Here is a 25,140-nt window from a genome sequence, read left to right on the forward strand (position 1 = left end):
CCCCTCGATTGCCCTTATTAACCCTTTGATCACCCGTCACCCAGCCAGTGGCATTAGTACAGTGTCAGTGTATAGTATTTTTCACTGATCACTAGCCATGGTGAGTTAACGTTAGATTACATCACACTATTGTACTCACACTACAGGTTGCTGATTACCACCATTACAAGTATAATGTCTGTATGTATCAATATACTGATCACGAACAAAACTATACGAGTGCCCCCTTAGTAAAGAGTCCCCAGAAATGCAGTGTTAGCAGGATCAGCCATGCTTGCTGCCAGCACTTGTGTTTAGCCCATTCACCCCTCCACCCCCCACTTCCCCAAAAAGTGCAATGTCAGTAGACCACTGTCACCTGATGCATTGTACACAAAGAGGTAGCAGGTGAATTTTATTTGCAACGGTTCAAGCAGTCCCAGACAGCCAAGAGCTCTTTTTCCTGTGAGTCACACTATGTACCTGTAAATTTAGTGCCCAAAATATCCTAAAAAAAGGTACACTAGTGAAGAGACCTACAGGATTCTGAGTGTGTCAGATGAAAGTGAAAGGCAAGCCTCTCTGACAGAATACACCTCAGAATACAAGCCTGTAGAAGCAGCGGCACCCTGTCAGGGAGCTCGGCCGGTGACTTTTCTCATATGCAGCAGGGTTCAAATACGAACGCTGCACTACCTTTTGGTGTTCTGGCAAGCATCAGCGGCTAAGTATATCCTGGCATTTTACACACCGGCAGTGCAGTATCATTTGGCGACGATGCGAGTTCCTTAAGGGCAGTCCAAGATGGTGAGGTGGCTAACACTAGTAGTGTCCCGCAGCGACCAAGAATTTGAATACCGGCCCGTAGAGACCATAGTGTCCTTCTGGATGTGCTTGCAAAGATCACCCAAATTCAGCTCTTGCCAGATAATTTGCATGGAAACCTATTACGCTTTCCAAATATAAAACTTTTGTGGGCTGAACCCTTAACATGGGCATTACAAAAAAGAATGAGTTCCGATCATATTGGTTCACAGACCTGACTCATCATATGCTCGTGTTCTCTGCTGCCTTGGCCAGGCATAGATACGAGGCGATAATGCGCTTCATGCATTTTAGCAATAAACACACTCAGAGTGACCCTGAATATGCTCCACTCTACAAAATTCAGCCCCTCAAACTAGCTCACTGAAAAATCTGCAGATATGTATATGCCCCAACAAAACATCTGCGTAGACAAGTCCCTCATACATTTTACTGACACCTTGCAATCAAGCAGTATTTCCCCAGCAAGCATGCCAGATCTGGGGTCAAAATTTATAAACTCTGTGAGAGGGCAACAGGCTAGACATACAATGTTAGAGTTTATGAGGGAGAAGACAGTGAAGTAGAGCCCCCCGACTGCTCAGACTACATGGGGAGCAGTGGCAAGATAGTATGGGACTTGGTGTCGTCTTTGTTCTGCAAGGGATACCACTTGTTTGTCGACAACTTCTATACAAGCGTGCCACTATTTAAACATTTTATACAGTCTTGGTATTGGCTCATGTGGCACCATGCAGCATAATTACCGGGGCTTCCCCCAACGACTTATAAACACTTAACTTAGAAAAGGGGAGAAAGCCTGCTTGAGAAAATGAATTGCTTGCAGTAAAGTGACAGGACAAACGGGATGTTTTCGACCTGTCATCCATTCACAGAGACAAGATGGTCCAAATTAGCATGGCATCTGGCATTGTTGAGAAGGCTCCCTGTGTCCAGCACTATAACATTAACAACAGAGGAGTGGACTTCAACGACCAAATGATGAAGCCGTATTTAGTTTCCTGAAAGTCAGACATTGGTACAAAAAGGTGTCTATTGATTTAAACTGGCTGTATATAAAATGCTTTTGTAGTTTACAAAGCAACTGGAATAAGTGGATCCTTCCTAAAATTTCAGGAAGAGATCATCACAGTCCTTTTGTATCCAGAAGGTGCTGTGGCCCAAATCCAGATGCAATCAGAGCGCTGCAGGAGGAGACTTCTCATCCGCAGTAAAAAAAAAACAAAAAAAAAAACACATACATGCCCAAGCATGAGTCGCCTGGGGTGGTCAGTGGGTGGATCGCTCCTATGCTTCAGCATATATCTTTTAAACATTTTTTGGCATAGATTCCAATTAAAAAAAAAAAAAAAAAGTAGTTTTATTGAGGTAATGTTATATTGTTACTGTGTTTTATTGTTAACCATTGTTGTTTGCTTTGCAGGAAAGCCAATCAGCTGCAGCACTGATATGTTTGTTCTGACAGCAACAAGATGTTGCTCTCAGAATATATACCTTAGCGATTGCAGCGCTTCTGAAGGAGATTTCTCATCTGCAGTTAAAAAAAAAGGAACGTATATGCCCAAGTTTAAGGGAAATGGGGAGGTCAGATCGCTCCTATGCATCGGCATTTTTTTTTTTTGCACAGTTTTCAATAATAAAAAAGTTATTTTATTGAGTTAGTTATATTATTACTGTGTTTTATTGCTAACCATTGTTGATTGCTTTGCAGGAATGTGAAACAGCTGCAGCATTAATCTGTAAATTCTAACAGCAACAGGGTGTTTCTCTCAAAATAAATACATCAGTGCTTGCAGCGCTGCTGGAAATTTATCATCTGCAGTTAAAAAATAACTAAACAAAAAACCCAGTGGTCATCAAATACCACCAAAAAAGTAGCCCAGTGCCCACTTGAAAAGTAAGATTTTAATTAATATCTCAATGAACACAAGAACAATTTCCAAAATGTTGACAAAACTGAGTTATATACATTTGTTTAGCTCATTACATGAAAGCAAGGTTAACATAAATTAGATTACAAAACCTTTAGTTTTATTCAAATTAGTTGATGGAAAAATTAATACACCCCTCAACAAAAACTAGTACATCTAATATTTTGTATGACCTCCATGATTTGTAAGGACAGCACCAAGTATTTTAGGCATGGAATGAACAAGTTAGTGACACAGTGACTTCAAGAAGTATTCATACCCCTTGAAATTTTCCACATTTTGTCATGTTACAACCAAAAACGTAAATGTATTTTATTGGGATTTTATGTGATAGACCAACACAAAATGGCACATAATTCTTAAGTGGAAGGAAAATGATAAATGGTTTTCAAAATTTTTTTACAAATAAATATCTGGAAAGTATGGCGTGCATTTGTATACAGCTCCCCTGAGACAATGTTTTGTAGAACCACCTTTCACTGTAATTACAGCTGCAAGTTATTTTGTGTATGTCTCTACCGGCTTTTTACATCTAGAAAGTGATATTTTTGCCCATTCTTCTTGGATGGACTGCATTTGTGAACAGCAATTTTTAGGTCTTGCCACAGATTCTCAATTTGATTTAGGTCTGGACTGCTTTGATTGAAGCCATTCCATTGTAGCTTTGGCTGTATGTTTAGGGTCATTGTCCTGCTGGAAGGTGAACCTCTACCCCAGTCTCAAGTCTTTTGCAGACTCTAACAGGTTTTCTTCTAAGATTGTCCTGTATTTGGCTCCATCCATCTTCTCATCAGCTTCTCTGTGTCCCTGCTGAAGAAAAGCACCCACACAACATGATGCTGCCACCACTATATTTCACAGTGGGGATGGTGTGTTCAGGGTGATGTGCAGTGTTATGCAGGCCATAGACGGTTTGTTTATCGGCCACATTTTCGTCCGAAAGAATAATCGGCTGATTTTCGCACCATTAGTGGGGCAATGTCAAATGCCGATATTCGTGGTTCCTCCTCATTTCTTTTATCGGTCATGCTGGAAAATTTGCGAAAAACGGCCGATTTTCACAATCATTGGTGGCAACAGAACGACCGAATTTTTTTGTTTTTCGGCCTGCATTAGTTTTCCGCCACACACAGCATTTTGCCTTTAGACCATCTGACCAGAGCACCTTCTTCCATGTTTGCTGTGACCCCCCCCCCCCCCACATGGCTTCTTTCAAAACTGCAAACGGGACTTCTTATGGCTTTCTTTCAACAATGGCTTTTTTCTTGCCACTCTTCTATAAAGGCCAGATTTGTGGCGTGCACAACTAATAGTTTTCCTGTGGACAGACTCTCCCAACTGAGCTGTGGATCTCTGCAGATCCTCCAGAGTTACCATGGGCCTCTTGGCTGCTTCTCTGATTAACGCTCTCCTTGCCCGGCCTGTCAGTTTAGGTGAACAGCCATGTCTTGGTAGGTTTGCAGTTGTGCCATACTCTTTCCAATTTCGGATTGAACAGTGCTCTGCGAGATTTTCAAAGCTTTGGATATTTTTTCATAACATATCCCTGGTTTAAACTTCTCCACAACTTTATCCCTGACCTGTCTGGTGTGTTCCTTGGCCATCATGATGCTGTTTGTTCACTAATGTTCTCTAACAAACCTCTAAGGGCTTCACAGAACAGCTGTATTTATACTGAGATTAAATTACACACAGGTGGACACGAACAGAATTTACATTACATTAGGTGACTTCTGAAGGCAATTGGTTCCACTAGATTTTAGTTTGGGGTATCGGAGTAAAGGGGGCTGAATAAAAATGCACGCCACACTTTTCAGATATTTATTTGTAAAAAAAAAGTTGAAAACCATTTATCATTTTCTTTCCATTTCACAATTAAGTGGCAGTTTCTGTTGGTCTAATCACATAAAATTCCAATAAAATAAATTTATGTATTTGGTTGTAACATGACAAAATGTGGAAAATTTCAAGGGGTATGAATACTTTTTCAAGGCTCTGTATTGCAACATCTATCTTTCTCCATTCTTCAAGAACGACCTCTTTTAGAGCCTGGATGTTGGATGGAGAATGATGCTCAACTTGTCTCGTCTCTTCAAAATTCCCCATAGATGTTCGATTGAGTTAAGATCAGGAGACATACTTGGCCACTGACTCGCTTTCACCCTCTTCTACTTCAGAAATGCAACAGTGGCCTTAGATGTGTGTTTTGAATCACTGTCATGTTAGAAAAGTGAACCACAACCAACAGCACAGAGTGATGGTATCATCTTCTCTTTCAATATAGAGCAGTACATCTGTGAATTCATGATACCATCAATGAAATGCAGTTCCCCAAACACCGGCAGCACTCATGCAGCCCCACAGAAGAACACTGCCACCATCAAACACAAATGCTCCTGCGCTTGGTAATGGACTCGATGCAGGCTACAACCACATTAAGAATGTCCTGGAACATGCACACCTTGCTGCCCTCAAATAGACTGGGGAAATCCAAATATACTGAATGAGGAAAGAATAAAAACAGAGGGCGCACAGACCTAGTGCATTACCATAAAAAATGTTTAATAAAAAATAAAGTAGGTATTGTACTCACAAACGACAATATAGTCAAGGCACATCATAAAAGAACAGCTGGGTCAACACCGCGCTGAGTAACAGTCCACAATAGGGAGTGTAGACATCCAACAGGCTGACGGGTTTCGAGGACTTGCCTCTTCCTCAGAGTTTCACTGTAGGCACCATGCATTTTTCTTTGTACTCCTCACCTTTGCAACACCATAGAGTTTTGAAGCCTCATCACTCCAGAGTACAGAGTCCCAGTAGTCTTTTTTTCAGCATTGGCCCTAGCAAATTCTAGGCGGGCTTTTTTGTGCATTGGCTTTAGGAAAGGCTTCCTTTGTGGATGACACCCATTCATGGCATTGCTCTGCAGTGTGCACTGTATTTTGTCAAGGGAAGCAATCACCCCAGTTTGGCTTTCAACTTCTTCAGCTAACTGCAGTGAACTTGCATGGCGATTTTCTTCAATCCTTATCAGAAGTCGCTCTTGTCAAGGTGTTCTGTGTATACAAAGGAACATGAGGGAGATCTTGTCCATAATGGGCATGGTATTGACACAGCCTCAGATGATCCACAATGGCTTATCACTGTATTGGTGTCACTGGGGATGTCAGTGACACCAAGTCAGTTCTCCTTAGTGTCAAAATGCCCGCCACAGTCCTGCTATAAGTCGCTGATCGCCGCCATTACTAGTAACAATTAAAAAAAAAAAAAAAAAAAAAAAGTACAGTATCTATACCGCCATTTGTAAAAACTTTCACGGAAACCATTTAATTTACATGTATTGGGATTTGTATTTAGCAACGACAAGTAGCAAAATACATTTTGGCCTAAATTTATGACGAAATTAGATTTTTTTACTGGACATGTTTAATAGCAAAAAGTCCAAAATATTGTTTTTTTTCTCAAAATTGTCTTTTTTTTTATAGCGCAAAAAAATAAAAAAAATGCACAGGTGATCAGATACCACCAAAAGAAAGCTCTATTTGTGGGAAGAAAAGGACGTAAACTTCATTTGGGTGCAGCGTTGCATGACCGCACAATTGTCAGTTAAAGTAACGCAGCGCCGTAACGCTGGTCAGGAAGGGGGGGGGGGGGGTAAATCCTCAGGAGGGCAAGTAGCTAATGACTGGCATAGTACCACTGGATTGGCATAAGGCCAATGTGGTGCCTATATTTAAAAAGGGATCAAAATCTTCTCCAAGCAATTATAGACCTGTTAGTTTAACATCTATAGTTGGGAAAATGCTGGAGAGTTTAACCACTTGCCTACCGGACACTTTTAGCCCCTTCCTGCCCAGGCCAATTTCCAGCTTTCAGTCTTGTGGCACTTTGAATGACAATTGTGTGGTCATGCAAGACTGTTCACAAACAAAATTTTTATCTTTTTTGAGATGGACAGAGCTTTCTTTTGGTGGTAATTACCTCTGGGTTTTTTATTTTTTGCTAAACTAAAAAAAGACTGAAAATTTTGAAAAAAAAAAAAAAAAAAGGTTTCTTAGTTTCTGTTATAAAATTTTGTAAATAAGTAATTTTTCTCCTTCACTGATGTGCACTAATGAGGCTGCAGTGATGGGCACTGATAGGCACTGACAGGCATCATTGGTGGGCACTGAAAGGCAGCACTCATATGACACCGATAGGCAGCTCTGATGGGCACTAATTTGTGGCATTGATGCGCACTGATACGTGGCATTGATGGGCACTGAAAGGCAGTTCTGATGAGGCTATACTGATAATCAGTGCCCTGATGACAGTGTAGATGTCCCCTCTGAGGAATGCTGCTTACTGGCTCTCCTCAAGCGCTGTCAGCGTGAGGAGAGGACTGATTATAACCAGCATTTCCTATGTACATGCGATCAGCTGTGATTGGACACAGCTGATCGCATGATAGAGCCTACATCATTGGCTCTTTACTGCAATCAGTGATTCGCTGTGTCCCAGGGACACAGCGCACCACCGATTACTGCACCGCGCACACCCAGGGGCGAGTATGCGCAGCTAGAGTGGGAGGACGTCATATGACGTCCTCCCAGAACGAAAGAACTGCCGCCCTCCCATCATTTCCTTATATGGCAGGCGGGAAGCGGTTAATAAAAGACCACATAGATGAGCTCTGACTGGAAAAAAATATTTTAAGCAACAGAGAGCATGGATTCGTGAAAGACAGAAGTTATCAAACAAATGAGATTTTTTTTTTTTATGAGGAGGTGAACAAAAACCTTGGACAGAGGGGTGGCTGTGGACGTGGTATACTTGGATTTTGCAAAACCGTTTGACACAGTTCCCCACACACGGCTAAATGTGAAAGGTAAAGTCAGTATGTAAATCAATAGAAAACCAGCTAAAAGATCGTATTCAGAGAGTAGTGGTTACTGATTCATACTGTGAATGGTCTGGGGTCATCAGTGGTGTACCCCAAAGTTCAGTGTTGGGGCCCTTACTTTTTAATATATTTATAAAACGATATAAAGTCTGGGCTTAAAAATACTGTTTCAGTCTTTGCAGACGACACCAAGCTGTGCAGTGGTGGAATAACGTCCTTACAGGATGTCTCCAATTTACAAGCCGACCTCAATGCACTGTTTAATTGGGCAACTATGTGGCAAATGAGGTTTAATGTTGATAAATGTAAGGTTATGCACTTGGGGGCTAAGAATATGCATGCATCATACATACTAGGGGGAGTACAACTGGGGGAATCAATGGTGGAGAAAGATTTGGGAGTTCTGGTAGCCTAATAACGGCATGCAGTGCCAAGCTGCAGTTTCTAAAGCAACAAAATCCTCTCTTCGATTAAAAGAGGTATAGATTCAAGAGAGAGAGATATCATTTTCCCCCTGTAAAAATTATTAGTAAGATCTGGAATATGCAGTTCAGTTTTGGGCACCAATTCACAAAGAACATTGGGGAACTGGAGAAAGTGCAAAGAAGGGCAACCAAACTGGTAAGAGGCATGGAGGAGCTCAGCTATGAGGAAAGATTAGAGGAACTGAATTTATTCTCTCTTGAGAAGAGCAGTTTAAGGGGGAATATGATCAACATGTATAAATACATCAGTGGTTCGTATAGTGAACTTGGTGTAGTTATTCACCTTGAGGTCATCCCAGAGGACAAGGGGGCACTCTTTATGTCTGGAGGAAAAGAGATTTAATCTCCAAATATAGAAAGGTTTCTTCACAGTAAGAGCTGTGAATATGTGGAATAGATTCCCTCAAGAGTTGGATCTTGTCAACTTGTATTGCTTTAAGATACACAGAATATAACTGGATACCTACATTTATAGGTAAAGTTGATCCAGGGAATATCCGATTGCCTCTCGGGGGATTAAGAAGGAATTTTTTCCCCTGCAGGAGCAAATTGGATCATGCTTTGCTGGGTTTTTTTGCCTTCCTCTGGATCAACTGAGGGTATAGGATTATAACTTTTTTTTTTATGGTTGAACTAGATGGAATTTTTTCAGCCAGACTATGTAACTATGTGTTAACTTCTGTGAACAGCCTGGACGCCTCTGTGAGATGGTTGCAGTTCCATATTTGTTAAATTTGTGTGCCACTTTTGCTACAGTATTCTGACAGATAAGTAAAGCTTTGCTGATCTTCTTGTAGCCTTCACCTTTCTTTTTTTATATTATTTAAATATTTTATTAAATTTTCAAATTACAAGTTTGTACAAACAAACCATTTAAAAAAGATAAACACAAAAACCTCTAATTTACTTATAATATCAAAATATTAACCTTAATCTTAATACCTCCCCCCCCACCACTAAAGCACATACCACTCCATCCCCTGAAAACCTCTGCTCCATATTTTCCTACTCATTCTGGAGATCCTGATCCAAGAATAGATCCATATTATTTCTATATTAATCCCCCATATACTCTAAGATTCATTTTGACTTTATAAATTCCTCCCATTTTTTCCAACTTGTATAGAAACTCTCCATCTTATCTTCACTCATATGGTAAAGTTCCTCCATTCAACATATCTGATCCACCCTGTCTACCCAATCCTTTATTTTTGGAGCCTCCTGTTCCTTCCAACATTTTGGGTATCAATCCCTTCGCTGCATTCAGATAATACAATAAACCAGATTTTTTATATTTTTTAACTGAAAGCTTAGTACCATGAAAAAGGCAAGTCTTTGGGTCTTTTGGGATATTAACCTCCATTATTTTCTGAATCAAGCGTACTATTTTCCCCCAATACTCTTGAATTTTAGGACACTCCCACCAAATGTGATACATTGTACCTCTACACCTACATCCACGCCAACATAAAGGTGAGTTGTCTCCATTCAATCTATGTGCTACACTCGGTGTAATATACCATCTTGTCAAACATTTATAATTCATCTCTACCTCCTTCATATTTACATTCTCGTGAATTAAACTATCTTTTCCTTTGTTTTTCCGCATCCATTGTTACTCCTATATCCCTTTCCCATTTCTCTATAACTGATGGCTTTATATCCGTGATTATTCCAGTGAGGATCTTATATATCTTAGAAATCCCATGTTTCCCATCTCCCCGTGTGTCTAGTAAGTGCTCAAAGGGGTTCCAAACCTCTCTTGTTCTCAATGGCATTGGAAGCTTCCCTATAAAGTGTTTCAACTGAAAATAACCACCCATCAATTCTCGTAAATATTTCCATTTTTTTTTCAAATCCTCAAGTGCACCTATTTCCTCTCCCACCGTTACATCTCTCAAGCGAACATCTTCCTTCTTTATCCTCTTCCCAGTGACACTTTTTTTTACCTGGGAGGAAAAAAACTCTGTGGACCATAAGGGCATTAACAGTGAGTTATATTCCCACCCCTTTTGTTTATGTAAAAAATCCCATACTCTTAAAACATTAAGTGTGAAAAAACTTGTTCTATCTGCTATCCTCGGAATTGTGGAGGTAACCATACACCTCTACTAAGGTTAGTGTGACTTATGCAGGCCATAGATGGATCGAAAATCGGCCGATTTTTCGGCTGAAAATAAAATCGGCCGATTTTCGGATCGTTAGTGGGCTATTTGTTCGGCCGTTTTTCGGTATTTTGGCAGATTATTTTTATCGGTAAAGTTGGAAAAAAAATCGTCCGATTTTGCCGATCGGCCGATTTTTGCGGCAATGATGGGCAAATCGGCCGATTTTTTACCGATAAAAAATCTGCGCATGAGCAGTGACCTGCAAGAGGAAGACAAAAAGAAGAAAAAGAAAAAGAAGAAGAAGAAGAAGGAGGAGGAGGATGAGGAGGATGAAGAAGGAGGATGAAGAAGGAGGATGAAGAAGAAGGATGAAGAAGGAGGATGAAGAAGAAGGAGGATGAAGAAGAAGGAGGATGAAGAAGAAGGAGGATGAAGAAGGAGGAGGATGAAGAAGGAGGATGAAGAAGAAGGAGGATGAATAAGAAGGAGGATGAGGAGGAAGAGGAGGGAGGAAGAGGAGGAAGGATGAGGAGGAAGAGGAGGAAGGATGAGGAGGAAGAGGAGGAAGGATGAGGAGGAAGATGATGATGAGGAGGAAGATGATGATGAGGAGGAGGAGGAGGAGGAGGAGGAGGAGGAGGAGGAAGAGGAAGGAGGAGGAGGAAGAAGAGGAAGGAGGAGGAGGAGGAAGAAGAGGAAGAAGAGGATGATGATGAGGAAGAAGAAGAGGATGATGATGAAGAAGAAGAAGAGGATGATGATGATGAAGAAGAAGAGGATGATGATGATGATGAAGAAGAAGAGGATGATGATGAAGAAGAAGAGGAGGATGATGATGATGAAGAAGAAGAGGATGATGATGATGAAGAAGAAGAGGATGATGATGATGATGATGAAGAAGAAGAGGATGATGATGATGAAGAAGAAGAGGATGATGATGATGAAGAAGAAGGATGAAGAGGATGAAGGATGATGATGAAGAAGAAGAGGATGATGATGATGAAGAAGAAGAGGATGATGATGAAGCAGAAGAAGAAGGATGATGATGAAGAAGAGGATGATGATGATGATGAAGAAGAAGGATGATGATGATGAAGAAGAAGAATGATGATGATGAAGAAGAAGGAGGATGATGATGAAGAAGAAGAAGAGGAGGAGGAGGAGGAGGATGAAGAAGAAGAGGATGAAGAAGAAGGAGGAGGATGAAGAAGAAGGAGGAGGATGATGAAGAAGAAGAAGAAGGAGGATGATGAAGAAGAAGAAGAAGGAGGATGATGATGAAGAAGAAGAAGGAGGAGGATGATGAAGAAGAAGAGGATGATGATGATGAAGAAGAAGAGGATGAAGATGAAGCAGAAGAAGGAGAAGAAGAAGAGGATGATGATGAAGCAGAAGAAGGAGAAGAAGAAGAGGATGATGAAGAAGAAGAAGAGGATGATGATGAATCAGAAGAAGAAGAAGAAGGAGAAGAAGAAGAAGAGGATGATGATGAAGAAGAAGAATAAGAAGGAGAAGAAGAAGAGGATGATGATGAAGAAGAAGAAGAAGGAGAAGAAGAAGAGGATGATGATGATGAAGAAGAAGAAGAAGGATGATGAAGAAGAAGAAGAAGAAGAAGGAGGATGAAGAAGAAGAGGATGAAGAAGAAGAAGAAGAGGAGGATGAAGAAGAAGAGGATGAAGAAGAAGAAGAGGATGATGATGATGAAGAAGAGGATGATGATGAAGAAGAGGATGATGATGATGATGAAGAAGAAGAGGATGATGATGAAGAAGAGGATGATGATGATGAAGAAGAAGAGGATGATGATGATGAAGAAGAAAAAGTAGGATGAAAAATAAGAGGAATTCCAGTCCAGCAAAAAGTGTCCCTGCAGAGAGCTCCGCTATTTCTTTGACAGTTCCTTGACATTTACAGCGGTTGCAACATTGTATCTATTTGTTTCTGAATAAAAACATCTGTATCCTAAATGGAAACAAATAGATACAATGTTGCAACCGCTGTAAATGTCAAGGAACTGTCAAAGAAATAGCGGAGCTCTCTGCAGGGACACATTTTGCCGGCTGTAGACAGGATGAAAATCGGCCGATTTTTTTACCATTGATGGTAACGTCGGCCGCTTGAACGACCGATTTTTCGTTTTTTAAAAGAAAAATCATCCGTTTTTCTCCCCGTCTATGGCCTGCATTAGCGTATTTTCGATTTTTACCCAACTTTTCCCATGCCTTCACCTTTCTTGTGTAAATAAAAATTATTTTCTTTCTCAGGTCTTGTGACATTTCTCATCAATGTGGTGCCATTGCTGACAGCATGAAATGGGAAGGGGTTTTCTTCTGTTAAGTACCATCCTTTTATAATCAACTGCTAGACACCTGTTTATTGAATAATTAGACTCACCTGTAGTTGAATTCTTGTTAATTAGGATTTTGTTATCTAAAATTCAGCTTTGCTCCTAAGACTTTCATTGGGGTGTATTCATTTTTGCAACTTTAATGAATTTGTTAGGAAAAATACTTTTTATGTGTGTGCAAATTAACAAATCTTGTTTGCAATCAATGGCCCACATTTGCAGTATTTTGTAGTATAGTGTGTCATAGAAAATTTTGATTCTGAAAGGAAAGTAAAGGTTTTCTGACAAACCTGTTGGGGTATACTTATTTTTGCTGAACATTATATATACACTCTTCCCAACAGATATATAACTATTGCATAGTGCCCCTGTGCGTACCCATGTAACTGATGTATAATTAATCTAAAAATCTTCTGCGCTTTCAGAGTAAATCCTCCCTATCTAAGCTCGCCAGCACACCAATGTGTTGTGCACACTACTTCAATCACAATTAAAACAAGTGCAGCACTATGACAACTGTCTTCCTATACATGGCATAAAAGCACTCTTATAAAAAGAATTAACACACAATTATTCAACAAGTGCTGTATATGTCTTCTTATGTGCCCACAAACTTTAAACTATAACTTTGTGATCACTTATGTGACAATATACCACAGCATTTCAGTGATCAATCCTCCATTTTATTTCTAGTTCTAGTTGTGCAATCTCTTTCACAAAATGTGTCTTAAACACCCATCTCTGTATTGATCACAATCCTCACACAGTGGAGATACTCCCACCTTTCTTGGTGGACCTCATAAATGAATAAGGTCTAGAAGGCTTTACACCCCCCACATGATTAATGATGAGGATATATACGGCTCAATGTACACTGGTTTCCAATGGATTGTAGCTGAGAAATAGAATACAAGCATAGACCATAGTGCTTTCTGTAAAATCTACAGCTTCTTATAAAAACAATGTATAAAACACTCATGTTATTGTGCACTCATTTTGTGTTTATTTCACAACTGGCTATGGACTACACTGCAATTTGTTTATAATTGACTAAATGGAAGGTTGTTCACTGGAATGCTATTTTGTAAAGTGCCAAATACAGTAAGCGATCACAAAGTTATAGCTTATGGACACACAAGAGACAGATAGCACTTTATAGCTTAATCAAAAATACTGAGCATTTTACAGCACTAGCATTTTTATGTGTATGTATTCACACAGAATAATTGTACATTAAAGTGTTACTAAACCCAGGAACCTGCATTCACTATATCTGGTCTCCCACCGTACACATAACATGGAAATGCAATTATTTTAGTAAATGTAAACTGCTAAATACCTTTTCTCATCAGCAGTTAGAGCAGTCTCGTGACTTCTATCAGTGTCCAGCCAAGCAAATGTTAAATCTTGTAGGAGGAGTTTTCATTTCTGCTCTAGGAGGATGCAGAACCCCTGACCTCTGTCTGGCCCTGTGCTGATCACATGCACTCTCCCAAGACAAAAAACACAACTTCTCTAGCAATACACACCAAACTGAGCATGTGCAGAGTGACTCCACACAATATGTCTTACCAGGAGATAAGAGAGAGACACTGGAAGAGGGGGAGGATCAGAAGTCAGGACCAAACATCCTTTTTAGCTACCCCCTCTTCACCCCTCTCCCACGGCCTCACCACTGCTCTGACCTCCTCTCCCACACCACCCTACATTCCTCATACTGAAGCTCCCCCAACACTCCGCACCTTTGACCTTACTACCATCGAGGAAGTCTCCAAGATCCTCTCTGATGCCCGCCTCACCACCTGCCCCTTCGACCCTATCCCCTCACAATTCCTACGACCTCCCTCCCCCTCCATCCTACGCTCCCTCACCCACATCTTTAATCTCTCCCTCTCCTCCGGCACGTTCCCCTCCCCACTGAAGCATGCGCACATCACCCCCATACTTAAAAAGCCCTCCCTGGACCCCAATGACCCGAACAACCTCAGACCCATCTCCCTGCTCCCACTTACATCTAAACTCCTCGAGCGCCTCGTCTACACCCGCCTATGCTCTCACCTCAACGACAACAACCTCCTCGATCCCCTACAGTCTGGCTTCCGCCCCCTACACTCCACCGAAACCGCCTTACTCAAACTCTCCAACGACCTTCTAACCGCCAAAGCTAATGGCCACTATTCAGTGCTCCTACTCCTTGACCTCTCTGCGGCCTTCGACACAGTTGACCACCCCCTCCTCCTCAAAATACTACACTCCCTCGGCCTCAGAGATTCTGCTCTCTCCTGGCTCTCATCCTACCTGTCACAACGCTCTTTCAGCGTTACCTATAATGCTACCACCTCCCCCTCACTCCCCCTCTCTGTTGGGGTCCCTCAAGGCTCTGTCCTTGGGCCCCTTCTCTTCTCCTTCTACACCTCCTCCCTTGGCCAACTCATACACTCTCACGGCTTCAACTACCACCTCTATGCCGACGACACACAAATCTATCTCTCAACCCCCCACCTCACCCCCTCGGTCTCTGCCCAAATCACACACCTACTGAGCGACATATCAGATTGGATGTCGCTCCACTTCCTTAAACTGAATCTCTCCAAAACCAAGCTCCTTGTCTTCCCCCCAGCCCGAACCCCACCCCCCATTGACTTCTACATCACATCCAACAACGCCAATATCAAACCCGCTCTGCAGGCCAGAGTACTTGGTGTCATTCTGGACTCCAACCTATCCTTCCAGCCCCAAGTCCAATCTTTAACAAACTCGTGCAGACTCCACCTCCGCAACATCGCCAAAATCCGCACGTTCCTAACCCCAGAAACCACTAAACAGCTCATCCACTCCCTCATCATATCACGACTCGACTACTGCAACTCCCTCCTCACTGGCCTGCCTCGCCGCTGGCTATCCCCGCTTCAGTCGATCCTGAATACGGCTGCCAGACTCATTCACCTTTCCAAACGCTCCGTTTCCGCCACCCCCCTCTGCCAATCCCTCCACTGGCTTCCGATTGCGCAACGGATCAAATTTAAAATCCTAACACTGACGTACAAAGCGGTCCACCATACTGCCCCGAACTACATCACTGACCTAATATCCAAGTACCGCCCAGCACGCACACTCCACTCCTCACAAGACCTCCTTCTCTCTAGTTCCCTGGTCTCCTCCTCCCATGCCCGCCTCCAGGACTTCTCCAGAGTGTCACCCATCCTCTGGAACTCCCTGCCCCAACCCATCAGATTATCACCTACTCTCCTCTCCTTTAGGCGCACCCTGAAAACCCATCTCTTCAGGGAAGCCTACCTCACCCCCTGCTAACTTGCTGACCTCCTCCACTCTTCCTACCACTCCATCCCCCACAGCTATCTCCTCCTGTACCACTATCCCATCCCTTCTAGATTGTAAGCTCGAAAGAGCAGGGCCCTCGATCCCCTCATGTTTTGCATTGTATTGGTATTGTTCTGTCACATGTTCTGTCCCCCTTTGTAATGTACAGCACTGAGTGAACTATTGGCGCTTTATAAATACTGTATAATAATAATAATAATAATTACCTATTAGGTTCCATAGTGAGAATAATAAGCATGCTTTACTGCATATACAGACTGATTTTACGATTGTGGGTTTAGTAACACTTTAAATTAAAAAGGGTGATTTTATGTAATATATAGGTAGTCAATTGTCAAAGCGTTTTACTCACTTTAACATGTAACTAAAACATAGTGTCTCCTGGGAACACAGATGTAAAAAATGCCTTGTGTCCTCTGTGCCCAAACATGTAAAATATATACATTGAGGTCCATATATATTTGGACACAGGCATAATTTTAGTTTCTTTTCAGGTATTTACCAACACATATTCAAGGTATAGTTATATAATGGATATGGGCTGAAAGTGCACACTCTCAGGTTTAATTTGAGGGTATGTACATCCAAATTGGAAAAAGGGTTTAGGAATTACAGCTCTTAAGGAGTAGCCTTCCCCCTTTTTTCAAGGGACCAAAAGTAATTGGACAATTGAATCAAAAGCGGTTTCATGGCCAAGTGTGGGCAACTCCTTTGTTATTTCTTTATCAATTAAGCACGTAAAAAGTCTGGAGTTGATTCTAAGTGTGGTATTTGCACTTGGAATCTATTGCTGTGAACATACATCATGCGTTCAAAGGAGTTGTCCATGAAAATGAAACAGGCCATTGTAAGGCTTCAAAAACTAAACAAATCTATCAGAGACATAGCAGCAACATTAGGAGTGGCCAAATCAAAAGTTTGGAACATTCTGAGGAAAGAAGAACACACTGGTGAGCTCAGCAACATAAAAAAGGAATGGATGTCCATGGAAGACAACAGTGATGGATGATCGCAGGATCCTCTCTATAGTAAAGAAAAACGCATTCACAACATCCAGACAAGTGAAGGACACTCTCCAGGAGGTGGGCGTATCATTGTCAAAGTCAACAATCAAGAGAAGACTTCATGAAAGCAAATACAGAGGGTTCACCACGAAGTGAAAACCATTCACAAGCCTGAAGAATAGAAAAGCCAGATTAGAGACTTTGCCAAAAAATATCTAAAAAAGCCAAATTAGTTCTGGAAAAGCATTCTTTGGATGTCTGAAACCAAGATTAATCTGTACCAGAATGATGGGAAGAAAAAAGTGTGGAGAAGGCTTGGAACAGCTCATGGTCCAAAGAACACAGGATCATCTGTAAAACATGGTGGAGGCAGTGTGATGGCATGGGCATGCATGGCTTCCAGTGGCACTGGGTTCATTGGTGTTTATTGATGATGTGACAGAAGACAGAAGCAGTTGGATGAATTCTGCAGTGTTTAGAGAGATACTATCAGCTCAGATTCAGCCAAATGCAGCAAAGTTGATTGGACGGCGCTTCACAGTACAGATGGACAATGATCCAAAACACGCTGAAAAAGCAACCCAGGAGCTTTTGAAGGAAAAGAAGGGGGATATTTTGCAATGGCCAAGTCAATCACCTGATCTCAACCCAAATGAGCATGCATTTGTTGAAGGCAAAACTAAAAGGCAGAAAGGCCACAAAGAATAACTGAAGACAGCTGCAGTTAGAGCCCAGACAAGCATCAGAAAGGAGGAAACCCAGTCTTTGGTAATGTCCACGGGTTCCAGACTTCAGGCAGTCATTGCCAGTAAAGGATTCTCAACAAAATATTAAAATTTAACATTTTATTTATGATTATATTCAATTGTCCAATTACTTTTGGTCCCTTGAAAAAGGCTTGAGATGGCTTAAGAGCTGTAATTCCTAAACCCTTTCTTCAATTTGGATGTACATACCCTCAAATTAAACCTGAAAGTGTGCACCTTGAGCCCATATCCATTACATAACTATAGCTTGAATATGTTTTGTTAAATACCTGAAAAAAACTAAAATTGTGCCTGTGTCCAAATATATATGGACCTAACTGTATATTATTACCAGAGCGCACACATACAGTCAGGTCCATAAATATTGGGACATCGACACAATTCTAACATTTTTGGCTCTATACACCACCACGATGGATTTGAAATGAAATGAACAAGATGTGCTTTAACTGCAGACTGTCAGCTTTAATTTGAGGGTATTTACATCCAAATCAGGTGAATGGTGTAGGAACTACAACAGTTTGCATATGTGCCTCCCACTTGTTAAGGGACCAAAAGTAATGGGACAGAATAATAATCCTAAATCAAACTTACACTTTTTCTATTTCAATGGTTTTTTATTAAATTTTTTAAACAGTATAAACAGAGGCAATAAAACACGCTCACGCAGGGGCTATCAATTGCACAGATAAACAAAATGCAAAATAAAAAAAAGGGGGAAAAACAATGCTCTAATGCCAACAGGGCAAAAGGTACGCCCACGCAGGGGCTATCAATGGCACATAAGTTACAAAACATTAATGTAACTGATTATAACAACTAAATGCAGCTGTCCTAGTCACACCAAAAACAGAGAGAGAGAGAAAAAGGAAAAGAAAAAAAAAGAAAAAAAAGGGGGGGGGGGCAAAGAGCAGGGATTCAAGAGCGCCAACACCAAACGCCATTACATCCCCAGACTAGCCGGGGAGAGTGAGGGAAGGGCATATTGCAACCACGGCTCCCATATTTTCAAAAATTTACATTGGGAGTCATTGCGGATACTCGACATCTGTTCGTTGAGCATCATAGTGGTCATACGATCCCGCACCCCCGGACAAACGGACTCTTCCAGGCCTGAGCAATTGTTCTAGTGGCGGATAAAAACAGATAGGAAGCCAACTTCTGCTGGTGAGCCAAGAGGCCCGGTATGGGGCAATGAAGCAAAGCATACCGAACATCCCGGCGTATGGAGAGATGGAACAAGGTGAAAAGGAGGCCAAATACACGAGACCAAAAACGAAACAGTCTCGGGCATGACCACCAGATATGCAATACATCACCACGATGACCACAACCCCGAAAATATTGATCACTACAGGCACGGTTAGCCCGGGCCAACCGAGCCAGAACCCAGTACCAACAAAACAATACCTTATAGGCTGCCTCCAGTGTGGTCGTATTAAATGAGCATTTAGCTATGAGTGACCAGGCCTTATTCCAGTCCTCCGGATCCACAGCCACTCCCAGGTCGCGCTCCCACTGAACAACATATGAAAGAGAAGTATGCGACGAGCGTCTGTTCAGAGCTGCATAAAGAAGGGATATAAGGCCCGGAGCGCCCGGACGCTGTTGGCAAAGCTGTTCAAAGGCAGATTTCTGGTACGGGAACGCAGAAGTACCCCGCAGCGAGAGCAGCTAGTGTCGCAATTGAAGATATCGAAAAAATTCCGCTGGGGGGATATTCCGGGATTCCCGAAGAGAGTCCCAGGTGGGAAAGGACCGAAAAATCAAAAAGTGTCGCACCTGCGAAAAACCATTAGTCACCCACCAAGAAAACGCCCCTGGGTGATCCAAACCCGGCGGGAAAAGAGGGTTGTTAATAATTGGTAGCAAAGGCAGAAAACGTGACATCAGACCACCAGAATAACGTACCGAGTCCCAAACTTGTAGGCCATGAAGTAACATCGGACTCAGTGCCATAGGGCGCAGGGCAGGGGGAAGCCATAGAAGCGTCGACAGTGCGATAGGGGCGCAATTAGGTAGTTCCAACTGGACCCAGAGGGGGACAAACTTACACTTTTTAATACTTGGTTGCAAATCCTTTGCAGTCAATTACAGCCTGAAGTCTGGAACGCATAGACATCACCAGACGCTGGGTTTCATCCCTGGTGATGCTCTGCCAGGCCTTTATTGCAACTGTCTTCAGTTCCTGCTTGTTCTTGGGGCATTTTCCCTTCAGCAAGTGAAATGCATGCTCAAATCGGATTCAGCTCAGGTGATGGACTTGGCCATTGCATACCATTCCACTTCTTTCCCTTAAAAAAACTCTTTGGTTGCTTTTGCAGTATGCTTTGGGTCATTGTCCATCTGCACTGTGAAGCGGCATCCAATGAGTTCTGAAGCATTTGGCTGAATATGAGCAGATATTGCCCGAACACTTCAGAATTCATCCTGCTGCTTTTGTCAGCAGTCACATCATCAATAAATACAAAAGAACCAGTTCCATTGGCAGCCATACATGCCCATGCCATGACACTACCACCACCATGCTTCACTGATGAGGTGGTATGCTTAGGATCATGAGCAGTTCCTTTCCTTCTCCATACTCTTCTCTTCCCATCACTCTGGTACAAGTTGATCTTGGTCTCATCTGTCCATAGGATGTTGTTCCAGAACTGTGAAGGCTTTTTTTGGCAAACTCTAATCTAGCCTTCCTGTTTTTGAGGCTCACCAATGGTTTACATCTTGTGGTGAACCCTCTGTATTTACTCTAGTGAAGTTTTCTCTTGATTGTTGACTTTGACACACATACACCTACCTCCTGGAGAGTGTTCTTGATCTGGCCAACTGTTGTGATGGGTGTTTTCTTCACCAGGGAAAGAATTCTTCGGTCATCCACCACAGTTGTTTTCCGTGGTCTTCTGGTGTTGCTGAGCTCACCGGTGCGTTCCTTCTTTTTAAGAATGTTCCAAACAGTTGTTTTGGCCACGCCTAATGTTTTTGCTATCTCTCTGATGGGTTTGTTTTGTTTTTTCAGCCTAATGATGGCTTTCTTCACTGATAGTGACAGCTCTTTGGATCTCATCTTGAGAGTTGACAGCAACAGATTCCAAATGCAAATAGCACACTTGAAATGAACTCTGGACCTTTTATCTGCTCATTGTAATTGGGATAATGAGGGAATAACACACCTGGCCATGGAACAGCTGAGAAGCCAATTGTCCCATTACTTTTGGTCCCTTAACAAGTGGGAGGAACATATGCAAACTGTTGTAATTCCTACACCGTTCACCTGATTTGGCTGTAAATACCCTCAAATTAAAGTTGACAGTCTGCAGTTAAAGCGCATCTTGTTCGTTTAATTTCAAATCCATTGTGGTGGTGTATAGAGCTAAAAATGTTAGAATTGTGTTGATGTCCCAATATTTATGGACCTGACTGTACATAACTAATGCATAGTGTCTCCTGCAAGCAAAACACATGTAACTGAAACATAGTGTCCCCTGAGCACACCAGTAAAAAAACAGCATTGTGTCCCTTGTATACGCATACACACACAAATGCATAGTATTACCTTGGCAAACTTATGCATAGTATCCCCTGCATGCACATATACGTAACTAATGCATAGTGTCTCTGCCAATCAAACACATGTAACTGAAACATAGGGTCCCCTGGGCGCACACATGTAAAAAATCCATTGTGTCCTCTGTGCACACTCAGAAATAAAAAATTATTAGTGTCCCCTAGGTACACATACACTATATTGCCAAAAGTATTGGGCCAGCCTTAAAAACCATTGGATTCAGGTGTTCCAATCACCTTCATGGCCACAGGTGGATGAAATCAAGCACCTAGGCATGCAGACTGCTTCTACAAACATTTGTGAAATAATGGGTCACTCTCAGTTCAGTGAATTCAAGCGTGGTACCGTGATATGTTGCCACCTGTGCAATAAGTGCATCTGTGAAATTTCCTTGCTACTAAATATTCCACAGTCAACTGTTAGTGGTATTATAACAAAGTGAAAGCAACTGGGAACAACAGAAACTCAGCCACGAAGTGGTAGGCCACAAAAAATGACAGAGCGGGGTCAGCGCATGCTGAAGCACACAGTGCGCAGAAGTTACCAACTGTCTGCAGTCAATAGCTAGACCTCCAAACTTCGTGTGGCCTTCAGATTAGCACAACAGTGCATAGAGAGCTTCATGGAATGGGTTTCCATGGCCGAGCAACTGCATTCAAGCCTTACATCACCAAGTGCAATGCAAAGAGTCAGATGCAGTGGTGTAAAACACACTGCAACTGGACTCTAGAGCAGTGGAGATGTATTCTCTGGAGTGACTAATCACGCTTCTCTGGCAATCCGATGGATGTGTCTGGGTTTGGCGCTTGCCAGGAGAATGGTACTTGCCTGACTGCATTGTGCCAAGTGTAAAGTTTGGTGGAGAGGGGATTAGGGTGTGGGGTTGTTTTACAGGGCTTGGTCTTGGCCCCTTAGTTCTAGTGAAGGGAACTCTTAAGGCGTCAACATACCAAGACATTTTGGACAATTTCATGCTCTCAACTTTGTGGGAACAGTTTGGGGATGGCCCCTTTCTGTTCCAACATGAATGCGCACCTTTGTACAAAGCAAGGTCCATAAAGACATGGATGAGTGAGTTTGGGGTAGAGGAGCTTGACTGGCCTGCACAGTCCTGACCTCTACCCGACAGAACACCTTTGGGATGAATTAGAGCGGAGACTGCGAGCCAGGCCTTTTCTTCCGACATCAGTGCCTGACCTCACAAACACGCTTCTGGAAGAATGGTCAAATATTCCCATAGGCACACTCCTAAACCTTGTGGAAAGCCTTCCCAGAACAGTTGAAGCTGTTATAGATCAAAAGGGTGGGCCAACTCAGTATTGAACCCTAGGGACTAAGACTGGGATGCCATAAAAGTTCATGTGTGTGTAAAGGCAGGCGTCCCAATACTTTTGGCAATATATTATATGTAAATTATACATAGTACCCCCTGCATGCAGACACATATAACTGATGCATACTGTTTCCTGTGCAACATACACATACAGTAACCGATGCACAATATCCCCTGAGTGCACACACCTAACTGGTGCATAGTTTCCTTGTGTGTGCACAAAAATGTAACTGATGCATGGTGTCCTCTGCATGCACACACATTTAACTGATGAATAGTATCTCCTGTGTAATAACCTCCTCCTGATACTTACACACAGATACACACTAGGGCTTCTGGCACACCGCACAGACATGTGATGGGGCTCCTAGCACACACAAATACTCTCTCACACTGAAACCACATGAATGTGTTGTCACATGTTTGTATTCCAAAAAACATTTATTGGTACCTGATGAAATTGCAGTGAATTAAATTGAAAATAGAAACTTTAATGACCAGTTCACCAAACAGCATTTTTAGTCACAATCACCACTGGGATTTGTCCTGGCCTGGACTAGTAAGTGTTAGAATAAAAAAACATACCTTACATCCTTCTTAATAGAAGCAAGCATTTCTTCTAATGCTCCAACAAACTAGAGGAAAAAAAAAATAAGAAAAGAAGGGTCATCTCATGGAAAAACTGTACCAACTTTCCATCTGCATTTGTGTAAACTGCAATAAAAAGGGACCCATGATGGGGCCCCCAAAGCCTCCAAACCTAACAAGGAGCCTATAAAAGGACAGAATTAAGGGAGCCGTTTATCTTTTTTTGAAGGAGCATAGTGCACGGCTGTCACCCTTATCCTTCCTTTCCTGCTCAGCAAGCCATACACAGTTCAGCAATGGTACTTCATATATTATGTAGTCTTTTAGTAGATTTAATCTCTTTTTTTTAGTGCATTTTATTTTCTGTTTAGCAGGATTTTGTAAAACGCCTATTTAACCCCTTGCCCTCCAGAGGATTTACCCCCCTTCCTGACAGGCCATTTTTTGCAATACAGCGCTGCATTACTTTAAGTGACAATTGAACGGTCACGCAACTCTGTACATAAATGAAATTCATGTAATTTGTTTTCCCACAACTAGAGCTTTCTTTTGGTGGTATTTTATCATCTCTGTATTTTTTATTTTTTGCACTATAAACAAAAAAAAAAAGACCATCAATTTTGAAGAAAAACAAGGTTTTACTTTTTGCTATAAAACATATCCAATAAAAAAATTTTAAAAATAAAAAATTTCTTCATAAATTTAGGCCAAAATGTATTCTGCTACATGTCTTTACTACAAAAAATCCCAATACGTGTAAATTAATTGATTTATGTGAAAGTTAAAGTGTCTACAAATGGTGGTATATACTGGAATTTTTTATTTATTTTTTTATACTAGTAATGGTGGCGATTAATTACTATAGTGGGACTGCGGCGGGCATTCTGACACTGGGTGAGAACTAACGGCCACTGACACTAATACAGTGATCAGTGCTAATAAAAAGCACTGACACTGTACTAATGACACTGGGCAGGAAGGGGTTAACATCTGGGGCTGTGCAGAGAGAAAAAGCAGCATGTCCATGCTGACAGGAGAGAGAAACTAGGTACTTGGGTATGGACTGGGGTAATTGGAGGAAGGGAGGGAGGAGGAAGGGTGGGGCAGGGGATAAGACGATGCAAATGGAACTTAAGTATTGGTGAAGTTCTTTTTATTTCTGTGTGCATTGGATGCTCTTTTTTGTATTGGAAAATTTTAATAAAAGATATAAAAAAATAAATAAAAGAAGTTACAGCAACAGAACCTCTATTGATATTATCATGCAAATCTGATTCAATAGCCTTCACCTAGTCAGTCAAGAGTGCTGGATCCCTATACAACATTCTTTGCGTTTGTTGGGGCTTTAGAAGGGAAGCTTCTGCATAAGTCTGATAGGAGTCAAGTGCTGAATTGCCCATCTGTACATGAACACTGATAAATACATTAATACTGTACAAATATATATTAACGTAAACCTGAAAGTGAAGAATTTGAAGTGTCTGGAGGAGTAAAGAGGACCTTATAACAAAAAGCCTATAAGACTTTCTTAGTGTTAAGGGTTCATTATAATCTGGTGCATGTGCGGATTCCCTGAAATGTTCACAAATGGATTAGAATTGAGTCAGCGCTTAGTTTGGAATGGAATCAGTCACTTTGGTGAAAGTGGTTTTCTCAGTGTATTGCCATTCTATAAAGAACTAAAGAGACTACAATTTTTAAAGACTTCTGTATTAATACATGTTCTTTGCATATTTTACTGATATTTTAGGAAAATGGTATGTTTGTGTTTGAAGTAAGCACTTTATTGTAATAAGTTTTTATATCAGAGCTTGACAAATTTGTTTTGAATCTAGGAGACAGCTAAAAAAAGTTTGGGCAACTGCAACACTTTTTAGGTGGCATTGAAAAGGATCACAGTGATTCTGCCGCAATCCCAAAAGGCCCAGGTGTGAATGGAGCTAGTTTACACACATGCGATTCTGGATGCATTTGCAAA

General features: G+C 41.7%; 1 protein-coding gene across 1 annotated transcript in view; it reads right to left on the bottom strand.

The window, feature by feature from the left end:
* Positions 1–25,140, bottom strand: part of USE1 (unconventional SNARE in the ER 1) — a 115,800-nt gene that overhangs the window by 62,478 nt on the left and 28,182 nt on the right. The window contains exon 2 of the mRNA XM_089667540.1: positions 23,160–23,209. Within this exon, the coding sequence (XP_089523666.1) occupies positions 23,160–23,209 (50 nt within the window). The remainder of the gene's footprint in view (positions 1–23,159; positions 23,210–25,140) is intronic.

The sequence above is a fragment of the Staurois parvus genome, unplaced genomic scaffold (assembly GCF_062004578.1).
Source record: "Staurois parvus isolate SC_StPar_1 unplaced genomic scaffold, SC_StPar_1.0 ptg000053l, whole genome shotgun sequence".
In the NCBI taxonomy this organism is placed as follows: domain Eukaryota; kingdom Metazoa; phylum Chordata; class Amphibia; order Anura; family Ranidae; genus Staurois; species Staurois parvus.